Source organism: Talpa europaea (assembly GCF_964194135.1).
Source record: "Talpa europaea genome assembly, chromosome: 1".
In the NCBI taxonomy this organism is placed as follows: domain Eukaryota; kingdom Metazoa; phylum Chordata; class Mammalia; order Eulipotyphla; family Talpidae; genus Talpa; species Talpa europaea.
This window is the reverse complement of record NC_140073.1, coordinates 33,362,485-33,374,120: the sequence shown is the minus strand read 5'-3', so window position 1 is coordinate 33,374,120 and position 11,636 is coordinate 33,362,485. Positions and strand designations below refer to the sequence as shown.

General features: G+C 44.2%; 1 protein-coding gene across 2 annotated transcripts in view; it reads left to right on the top strand.

Annotated features, from left to right (window-relative positions):
- Positions 1-5,556: 5,556 nt before the first annotated feature.
- DENND5A (DENN domain containing 5A) overlaps positions 5,557-11,636 on the top strand; it is a gene marked incomplete at both ends in the record, with an annotated part of 98,528 nt that continues 92,448 nt past the window's right edge. For both annotated transcript variants that reach the window (XM_084231075.1, XM_084231074.1), the window contains one exon: positions 5,557-5,665. In XM_084231075.1, coding sequence (XP_084087201.1) covers positions 5,557-5,665 — 109 coding nt within the window. The remainder of the gene's footprint in view (positions 5,666-11,636) is intronic.

Genomic DNA, 11,636 nt, shown 5'->3' with positions numbered 1-11,636 from the left:
ATTCCTTCAAACTGGTATTTTAAAAATATTTGTTGAGGGGCCTCCCTAGTGGTGCAAAGGGTTAAGTCTTAGCACTCTCAAGCTATCGCCAGCCACTGCAACATGAGTTCGATCCCTGGCCAGGGAGCTAACCCACGTGGTGCAGCAGACCTTTCCTGTCCCGCCTGCTGCTCCTCTCAGCAGTGTATTTCAGTAGATGTGCCTGTTCTTTTTCTTTTTTTAAAAGATTTATTTATTTATGCATACGAAAACTGGGGTACAGGCCAGAGGTGTGGGGGTTGAGAAAGGAACAGAACTTGTGCTGCAGTAGCTACGGATAGCTTCATAGGTTGTGTCTTAACCTCTTGCGCCACCAGGGAGGCCCTAAATATGCCTGTTCTGCTCCCCACTCTGTCTCTGGTGAATCCTCTCACCCTCGACCCCTGCACCTCTGGCCTATACTCCAGTTCTTATAGGCATAAATAAATAAAAAGAAATCTTTTAAAAAAATTTACTGAATATATATAAAGCAAAATGAAAGAAACTGACTTTTTAATGCAATTGTAGATTTTTTCTTCACGTTAAAAATAAGGAATTTATTATATGTATTATATATATCATTATGTTTTAAACAATATGAATGTTTTTACTTCCTGAAATTTCTATCATTGATACCATTATCTAGCAATACTCATTAAGGATAGAAGTACCATGTAAGATACAGTTACAGAGTATTTTTCAAAACATGTTTAATGATTTTCTGGATTTCATATAGCTGCAGTGTTTTATACTTTCTTTTTTTTTTTTAATATTTATTTATTTATTTATACAAGCACTGGGTACAGTCAGAAGCATGGGAGGGTGAGAGAATTCACCAGAGCCAGAGCAGGGAGCAGAGCAGGCAGAAGGACCGAAGTATACTGCTGAGGGGAGCAGCGGGCGGCAGGAGAGGTCTGCACGCCATGTGGGACCCTCCTCCGGCGGCTAGGGAAGAACCGGGGATCAAACCTGCGCTGCAGAGGCTGCGGGCAGCTTCGCAAACCAGCGCTCAACCGCTTTGCCACCGGGGAGGCCCATGTTTTATATTTTCAATAGCTTTTTCTTTCTTCAGTTTCCTTTTACAATTTTCTGAAAAAATAACTTGAAAAGATTTAAGCATTAGAAAGAACTATGTTTTATTTATTGTTAAACTTTTCAGAACCAATAGGATTTTCTAGTGGATATGATGTGGAGTGTGTATTTGTTTATGCGTGTGTGAAAGGGAGAGGGAGGGGAAGAGAGAGAGGAAGAGAGAAATCAAGAATGAATAATGTTTTTTCATGAGCTGAAAGAATGTGGTTGCCAGTTACTGAGCTGGGAAAAGAATGTGGAAGAGGTACCGTTATGGGGGTAAGTCAAAAGTTTGATTTGGACTATGCTAACTTTGAGATGTCTCTTATACCTCCAAATTGAGATGGTAAGAAGCCAATTGGATATACAAATCTTGAGGTCAGGGACATATTCTAGGTAGAGGTAATAAATGTAAACTACTTAAAACATTGCCTTGCACATGCCCTTTCCTGGAATTATCTTCCCTCAGATGTTCACTTGCTTTTTCTTAATGTTCTTCAAAACTCTGCAGTGACTTTTTGTCATTTTATTCAGAGACAAAGGAAAAGTCTTTTTCCATGATCTACCTCCTCACCCTCTACTTTGGTGATAGTAATGCTAGCTGCTGTACCCACAGTACCAGTGGCTTAACACAATTGAAGTCTTAACACAGTCCAGCACAGGTATTCTTTGTCAACTGGAGTCGTTGTTTCATGTGCTTTATTCAGAGATCGAGGCTCTTTCTGTCTCCTCTTTTGCCATTCCTTAGAACTTCAGAATCCTCTACTTCTAGATGGTGAAAGGTGAAATAGAGGGGGACAAGCCTCACTTACTTCTCAAATGCTATAATTTTTCAGTGACTTACATAACCTCTTACACATACATTGTATTGGTGAGAACTAGTCACTAGGCCATATCTGCTTGCAAAGGGGACTGGGAAATATCCCTAACTAGACAGTTGCTACCTAGGGACAACTTCACATACTGGGACTGGGAAACAAGGTTTTTTTTTTTTGTGATCTGCTAGTCAACTCCACCACATCTTCTATCATCTTCTCCTCTCTACCCAACTCCAATGTTCTACAGCTACCCTCCTCTTTTTTAAAATTATGCTAAAACCCCACAAAACTTACCATTTTAACCATTTTTTGAGTGTACCTTTTAGTGGCATTAATCCTATTTACATTGGATAGTGGGTTACATTACCATTATCCTAAATGAGAGTCCTGGTCTCATTTCCCCATGAATACTACGGGCACACTCCTGGCTTATGCCTTTTCCTGGAATTAGCTTCCCTTAGATGTTTACTTGCTCTCTTTTATTCCTTCATACTGAAATGGGTGCCCTCTTAAGAGTATATTATGTCTCAGGTATTTTAAATTTCTTTTTATTATTTCATTTAAAAATTAATTTGTGATTCTTTGAAGCAATTTTGGGAAGGGTAAATAAGCATGATTATTCTCATTCCAGAGAGGTTAATTCTCCCTCTCTCATTAAAGTGAATTACTGGTTGCCAGATTTGTACCAGTTTATCTGTCACTCTTTTTTGCACATGGTGCCTGAAACATCTTTTTTAACCTGAGAAATTCCTATTAATCCTTTGGAATTTTGGTCAGATGATACCTCCTTTTCAAGACCGGCAGCTTCCACACCACCCCCGGAAACCAGCAGTGGAACCATACTCCTTCTGCTCTTTGTAACTAGTAACTATTTAGTTCTCCCAGCTCTATACCGTCCCCTGTTCCCAGCATACAGGATAGCCTGGGGGCATTTCCCTGAATAGTGCTTTGTGAAGCTAACTTCTCCTCTATTTCTCTTCTACCAGTTCAGGCAGGTTAGATATGGGGAGGAGCAGATGCCATGGTTCCAAGTGACATCCTTGGCTGTGACTTCTCAGCCACCCTCCCCAAGGGAACCAGTACTTGAGAGAAGTACACAGGAGAGAACTCAGGAGGGAGTCCACAGTCAGTCCTTGGGGAGGTGAGCTACCTTCCAGTGTACTTTGTAGCAGCCTGCCAGAACAAATCTTGAGTATACTTCTTGCTGGAAGAAGAATAGTAACAATCTCTAACAGTTCCCAGCCACTATTCTGACCACTTCATCTGTGTGTGTATTATCTTATGTATTCATCTCAAGAGTAACTTGCTCCCATACGTACAAATATACAAAGATTCATTTATTTTTAACTTCTTAAATTGTACTTCTTCCAGCCTAACAGCTGTTGAGCAACATTTCATTCCTAATTCTTCTGGCCTCTAAGCCCTAGGCCCTTGGTCTTGTATTGCTACCCATTGCAAGGACCAACTTGGCTGGGACCTATAGAATTTTTAACATAGGAGAGAGGGTATGTTTCTATTTTATCACCTACAGGACCTCCTTGAGTTCCAGTGAAGGCAGTATGCCCCTATCATGAGCTGGCATCAAGGAAGGACCAATCCTATTCCAGATCTCCAGCTGTTAGCAATTCAGTTGCTATCCGGGATGGATCCCTTTCCATTGACTGTGCAGTCCTCCAGAATCAAGACTTGATGCCCTTGAGACTGCTGTACCTGGCTTGGTGAACATCAATAGGCCCTCTGGACTCTGGAGTCAACAACAAGCTCTATGGACTCCATCTCTCCTCCAAAGTGACACAGCACATTGGTGCTGCCTCTACATCCTATCACCTAGCTGCCAACAAGCCATGTTGATCTGCTAGACCACTCTTCATCATTTCCTCCTATTTTTCTCTAGCCCATATAATAGAAAGGGGGGACCTGTGGGTTCCTATGACTAGCTATTAGCTGGCCACTCATGGGCAACTGTGACATATTTGCTATCATAAATCACAGCAGAGAATTCCTTGACTACTTACAGAGCATAGCCCGTAGCATGAGGCAGGTCTGGGGATGCTTAGGCTGCTGTTGACCTAATTATGTGACTATTTCCATGGTGGTCTTGAGATAACTCTGCCTGTGATAACATCATACTTTGCTGACGCAAATGTCTATTGACGTAAGGTCATGATGTCCCCTTCCCTGTCCCTGTTAAAACTTTGTCCCCCATTCCTATCCCACCCTCTGGACTTTATTCCTCATACCATTGTCCAAGATCAGCTTTTACTAGCCTGTATGCTTTCAATAAATGGCACAAGAACTCAAGTAGCAGAGTCTCACCTTGCATACCTGCTCCAGGACTGCTGTGTTCTTCATCCTGTTCCCCTGCAAAGTGGCAACAAAGTTCCTATTGCAACATATTCACAAAAAATCTTGACTGCTGGCACCTAGAGATTGCCCAAGGTCACATAGCAAACGACAAAGTCAAGATTCAAATATGAGTATTCTGTTTGTATAATCCGTGCTAGTAACCACTATACAGATTGCCTTCGTATCTCCATTTTTCTATCCAGTCTCTGTGGGAAACCAAATGGGCAGACCAAGACAAGGACCTGGAGAAAAATACCTCTTCTTTTCATCCCCCACTTCTCTCAGGAGGATGGGCTCAGGGATGGACTGACAATTCTCATAAACAGAAGGGGAGCGGGAAAGTGGCAGGGAAGTCTGGAGTCTCCAGGAAAGAAAAGGGGACAATTTGGTGGGTGGGAAAAGGCTTAGCTGGAGTGGGTCAGGGAGCTGACCACGACCTTAGTCCAGGCTTCATCTCTCTAAGACTCAATGCTGGGGAAAACCCTGAGCCGAAGGCATTCCGAGCCTCAGTTTCCCCATTTGTAAATACAGGACCTGCTCCTCTATCTCCACCCTCCGCTCCACCAGGGATCGTGCTGGGCACCGGCGCGGGGCGCGTGGCAGGGAGGGGGTGATCTCTGAGATCTAGGCTGAACACCCGCAGATCTGAGGGGGGGTCTGTCAGCTTCGGCGTTTAGTCCTGCGACCCTTCCTACCCCTACCACAGGGCCGGGCTGAGGAAGGGACGCCCGACCTCCAGTCAGAGCGGCGGTGGGGGGTGGGGCAGGGCTCAGGCCGCGGTTTTGCGGGTGCGCCAGCCCCTCCCGCCCCCCCGCGGCCCTCTCCAAGGGAGTCGCAGCCCCGGGGACGGGGGCGGCTGCGGGCGACGAGACCGTGGCGGCCCCGCCGGGGAGACCGCCCGGGAGTCCGCCGCCCGCGGGGCGAGGAGCATCACGTCATCCTTTCCGCGCGGCGCCCGCCCCTCCCCGCGACGCCTGCGCAGGCGCGGCGGGAGGGGCCGGGGGCTCCGCGGCGCTCTCCGCCCTCCCCCAGGCGCCCTCGGCCGCGGCGCTCTCGGCTGGCGGCGGCGGCTCGGGGCGGAGGAAGGCGACCAGGATGCGGCGCGGGGCGGCCCGGTGCCCCCCTGCCCAGTCACGGCAGCCGCGGCGGCCGCGGGGACCGGGCCAGGGCCGGGGGCGGCGGCCCGAGCCGCGGTAGCGGCGGCGGCGGCGGGAGGGGCGGCCTGAGGCGGGCGGGCGCCCGGGTGCGGGGGCTCCGCGCTCCGCACGGCCCGGCCCGGCCCGGCTCGGCCCCGGCGGGCGCCATGAGCGGCGGCGGCGGCGGAGGGGGCTCGGCGCCCAGTCGCTTCGCCGACTACTTTGTCATCTGCGGGCTGGACACCGAGACCGGGCTGGAGCCGGACGAGCTGTCGGGTGAGTGCGCGCCGAGCCCGGGGCTGCCCCGACCGCGCAGCGCTCGGGGACCCCCCCTCTCCCCCGGGAGCCGCCTCGCCCGCTTTGTCCCCCGAGCCCGGCGGGGGTCGTCGGAAGGACCCGGGCGGGTGCGCGGGGTCGCTGCGGTGGCGGGAGGCGGGGGGTTGGGGGGCGTCGGGCTGGAGGGGGAAGCGGGTGAAGGACGCTGTGTCTGTGCTTGGGGGCGCGGAGAGGGAGGGGTGTACCCCGTCTGGTGACGGTTGAGTGACTTAGGATAAAATAAAGGGAGCTGGCCCTGCAACTCCGTTAAGGGGGCAGAAGGCTTCCCCGGTCCTAGGGAAAGTAAGTTCCACTCCGACTAGGAAAAAAAAATTAAAGGCAAAACAAAAGCTTGGTGAGTTTATTCGGGCCCCTTCCCAAGGCGCCTGGGCTAACAGTTCCTCAGATGTTCTAACCCAGCCCTAGGCTGGGCCTCCGGGTGGATGGGACAGTGAAGTGACCAAGGGTAGGGTGAGAACTCTCCCCCTGTAGTTTAGAAAGGGCTTGTGCCCTGGGGCCTTATCTTTTTGTTTTTTGAACGAATTTGCCTTTTATTTGAGGCCGGGGTCTTTGTGAATAAAAGGGTAGCAACTTAGTTGCAGAGTTTGGGTGGCGTTGTGATGGTGCCTCTCAAGGCATCTTTCAAAGGGGAGGTTTTGGGGAAGTGCAGATGGGGCTGGGATAAGATTTGACAGTAAATGCACAAGAGTGTCAGAATTGAAAACTCCGGTGAATTCCACTGCATCGTCATTGGAACTGTGGATTGCAACATTTTCGAAAAAGTTTTTGTCTGTGGAGTGTCCAGTTTGCTGGTTTCTTGTGGGTGGAGGATTGTTGTGTCACCCTAACTTGGTGAGGGATACAACTTCCAGTTTTCTGTCTTAATGTATCCACTGTAAAGTTTTTCTACTGCTGACAGGTTTAAATTTTTTTCTTTCTCAGCAGCTTTTCTTATGAAAAAAAAAAATTAGGTGCATACTTAAAATGATAAAAGTGGACTGTCTTTCCAAAAAGGGTAAATTTATGACTTTTAACAAGGTCATAATATGTATTTTCTTAAATTAAAATATACAAAGCAATAATACAATTTAATTCTCGCTTTTTTGGGGGGTAGCTTTAGTTTCAAATTCTCTTGTAGGTCTTCAAATTTTTACAATACAGATGTGAATTTTTCATCTATATTTCATATTTTTTAAGTGTGAATTTGTGGTGTTGTTGGAATTCAGTTCAAGGCATTGGAGCTGGAAGTTCCCTTAGAGAGGAAAATGAAGTTGGGTAAGGAGTATAGCGCCTGCTTCCTGGTGTTAATTCCCTGACTTTTTGTCCAGTGCTCTTTTCATGACACTAAACTGTGTTTCATTGCCTACTTGGATCTCTAGAAAAACACCAGCATGTTGAGAAAGACTAAAAATAACACAGTTCTCCCTAGTAAATGGAACTTTCAAGGTGGTGGAATATGCTGTGCTTTTGTGTGTCAGTTTAACTATATAGAAACTTGATTTTAGAAAACAGAACAGTTTCCAAATGATAAAGTATAGAAGCTGGGAAGTGATTTGTTAGTGACAGCATTGGTTTTTTCCTTAAACATTCCCACTATTGACTATTTTGATGACTGGGAGCAAATTAGATACTCTGCTGGGGTCCTCATCTATAAAAAAGAGAATGTAAATAAAAAACTCATCAAGTACACCCTCAAAAATGTTAATTATCTTTTAGTGAATATCTGTTAATTATCTGGCTTTTAAGCAAGCTAAAATTATATCCTTCTGAAAGCTTATTGGGAGAATAAAGAAAGGGGGATGAGTTGTATTTAAAAGGGGGGTATTTTTCTCTTTTTAAATGTGGTTGCAGTAGTGGAATGCCAAGACCATTTATTCAGTAGGTCGCCTTTGTTAGAATAGGCACTGATTGAAGGATTTCTTTTTTCCTTCATTTCATTTCTGGTGGGTTGGTAGGGAAATCTGGATTACCCAGAGGGAATCTTTGAATAAAACAAAACAGAACAAGTAGCTTTATAAGGGTCAGCCTTTACTCTCCAGGGCACATTTTCTCTCCTTAGCCTGCCTTATAGCTCCCAAACTGATGATGTCATGGTAAGTGAAACTACAGGAAACTGTGAATTGCACCCAGATTCTCTAGGGAGGTAATGTGGATTCTATTCTCTTCGTGCAAATGAAGTTAATGTATACCTCAGGCAGCTTTTATATTTTTAAGAAGTCAATCCAGAACAAGCAAGTTAAAGATCGTCAGTGTTCCCTCTGGTTTTATGGAGAAGGGTTAAGATTCATTTTTCTCTGCAGTATTCAGCATAGAGCTTGCTGTGTTGATTATGCTCTTTGATCATTGGATTTTATAGGAGTCTTTTCCTTTCTTGGAAACTTAAGCATTTAGGCAAGTTATGTAGTTTTTTGTTGTGTAAGAAACAGAGAAATATTGCTTTCTGGTTATTTGAGGAAGTACTTTGTGTTGGAAGGAAAGGAAGATAATCTGTGAGTGAAGCATAAGTCTAGCTGACTTTTGGAAATGGTATCTGCTTAATAGCTGATTGATTTTGTCAGTTAGATAAGGAAATCTGGAAGAATTACTCCTGCTTTACTTTCTCCATTATTGCTGGTTAAGTGGTGGCTGGAAGCGGGTCAGATGGTAGTAAAATATAGTCCCTCTTTCTACGCCTTTGATGGATGTTTTTGGTATCTTCATTTTCCTTTTTTTTTTTCCTTTTGGTCATCACCTGGTGACTGCAGAAGGTATACTATGAAGTGGGACTCAGGAGTTTACTTCCCTCTTTTGGTCGGAGCGCTATGTTTCCAGAATGCTAATGACCTGTTTCTTACTTTGTAATCTTTAAGTTCTCTGAACTGACCTGCACACAGCATTGAGATGTAAGTGTCCTAGGTTTATGTATCCACTACTCCAGTTTTCCCAGGTTCTCAGCAGAGGACCTTGCCAAGAATTGAAGAGGTTGGGGACATAGATAAATGTGGGACTGGCCAGAGTGTTCTGTATGAGTCTACTTAGAACACTGAATACAATGAAATCGTCTCTTCAAGTCACCCTTAGAAGAGAGGAAAAATGCCAGTGGACTGGTCAGATTGTACTCCTTAATCATATTGAGCAGTGAAGTTAGAACTTTAGAATCATGGAATGTCAAACATGGAAACACTCTTGAGGATTATATAACCTTTTGATTTTACAGGTGAGGAAACTGAGGCCATGAGAACGTTTGAGAATATTTGTCCCCTTGCCACATTTCATTCTTTTCTGCTACTTTGCATGCTACATAATAATCTGATGAGTTAGAGAGGACAAGTAAAATATTTGTCTAGCAGTGGTAGGAGCAGACATGGTGGTTTAATCTGCCTCCGCTTCTGTTTCTTGTTAAGAAAGAATGCTATGCATGATGGTTATAAGGGATATCTTCTTTTTAGCCTTTTCTTTTGAAAAGGCTATAACTTTACAGATAAGTTTATATAACTTACAGATATAACTTTACAGATAAGATTGATATGAATGGTATTAGGAATTTAAGTACATCCTTTCCCCATATGCATTGATTAGGATTTTCCTCCATTTTGCTTTATCACTTGTATGTGTGGGCTCCCTCCTTCCCTTTCTTTTCCTCTAATATATGTAAACAACTTTACTGGGTTATAATTCATATATTAATTAATTTATTTAAAATGTATAATTCAGGGCCTCCCCGGTGGCACAGCGGTTGAGCGCTGGGCTGCGAAGCTGGCGGCAGCCTCTGCAGCACCGGTTCGATCCCTGGCTGCTCCCCGGCCACCAGAGGAGGGTCCCACATGGCGCACAGCCCTCTCCTGCCGCCCGCTGCTCCCCTCCGCAGTGTATTTCGGTCCTTCTGCCTGCTCTGCTCCCCACTCTGGCTCTGGTGAATTCTCTCACCCTCCAGCGCTTCTGACTGTACCCAGTGCTTGTATAAATCAATCAATGAATCAATCAATCTTGTATAAATAAATAAATAAATCTTTAAAAAATGTATAATTCAGTGTTTTTTAGTATAGTCAGAGTTTTACATTGATCACTACAATCAGCTTTTAAGATATATTCATCACTCTCCCCACAAAACCTATACCTGTTAGCAGTCACTTCCATTTCCTTCCAACAGCCTAACCTCCAACCCCAAGTAACCATGAATCTATTTTTGATCTTTATAGATTTGCCTATTCTGGACATTCCATATAAATGAAATCATATATGGTCTTTTGTGACTGGCTTTTTCTTCCCTTAGTGTGTTTTCAAGGTTTACCCATGATTTAGGATGTATTGGTACATAATTTTTTTTTTTATGATAGGTAATACTGCAGTGTATGAATATGCCACATTTACCCATCAGTTGATGGGTGTTGGTATTTGGGTTATTTATACTTCTTGATTATTATGAATAATGTTGCTATGAACATTTGTGTACATGTTTTGTTTGGGCATATATTTTCTTTTTTTTTTTTTAAATAATAAATTTTATTTTTATATTCCCCCATACAATTGCAAACGCCCCATTCTGACCCCAATCCTTCCCCTCCCGCCCCCCACCCCCCAAAAAGTGTCTCTGGTTCATAGTTTTTTGTTGATTTTGATTTTCACTTTCTTATATTCATTTTCCTGGTCCCTTATTTAAGTTTTCTAGATTCCTGCTATGAGTGAGACCATCCGGTATTTTTCTTTTTCTTTTTGGCTTATTTCGCTGAGCATGATCCCTTCCAGCGCCATCCATGTTGCTGCAAATTGCATGTGTTTATCTTTTTTGAATGCTGAGTAATATTCCATGGTATATATGTACCACATCTTCTTGATCCAGTCATCTATTTTTGGGCATTTGGGTTGTTTCCAAAGCTTAGCTATTGTAAACAGTGCTGCTATAAACATAGGGGTGCAGGTGTTCTTTGGAATTGATATTTCTGTGTCCTTTGGGTAAATACCTAGGAGTGGAATTGCTGGATCATATGGAAGCTCTATGTTTAGTAGGTCCAGAAATCTCCACACAGCTCTCCATAGTGGTTGGACCAGTTTGCACTCCCACCAACAGTGCAGAAGAGTTCCTTTTTCTCCACACCCTCGCCAACATTTGTTGTTGCTAGTTTTTTTAATATGTGCCATTCTCACTGGTGTGAGATGGTATCTCATGGTAGTTTTGATTTGCATTTCTCTGATTACAAGTGATGTTGAACATTTTTTCATATGTCTGTTGGCCATTTGCATTTCCTGGGCATATATTTTCATATCGCTTGTGTGTATACCGAGGAATGGAAATCCTAGGTCATGTGGTAATTGTATGCTTAACCATTTGAGAAATTACAGGTTGTTTTCGAAAATAGCTGTACCAGTTTACATTCCCATGAGCAGCAAAGGGGGGTTCCACATTGTCCTTATTCTCACCAACAATTTTTTGTCTTTTTGATTATAGACATCCTAGTGGGTATGAAGTATCTTTTTGTGGTTTGGATTTGCATATATCTGATGTCTAAGAAAGATGTCTTTTATTTATTTTTATTTGTTTATATACTTTTTACATCGTCATTCACTCTCCTCTCTGGTATACTCCTCATAAAATTACCACCACCCAGACACTCATGAACTGTCACCATAGTCTCTTGTGCTCTTCTCTCCCATGTTTTGATCCCTCTACCTAAACCTGCCCCAGTTGAATGTAAGAAAGAGATCTCTTTTTTTCTTTAAGTTTTATTTTATTTATTTAAGCGTACAAGAGCTGGGGTATATATAGGTCAGAGGTGCAGGGGGTGACAGTATTCACTAGAATGAGGAGCAAAACAGGCAGATTGACTGAAATACACTGCTGAGGGGAGCAGCTGGCGAAACATGAGAGGTCTGCTGCACTATGTGGGTCAACTCCTTGGGGGGGGGGTGGCGTGTCTAACTCATGCTGCAGTGACTGCTGATAGGTTCATAGTGC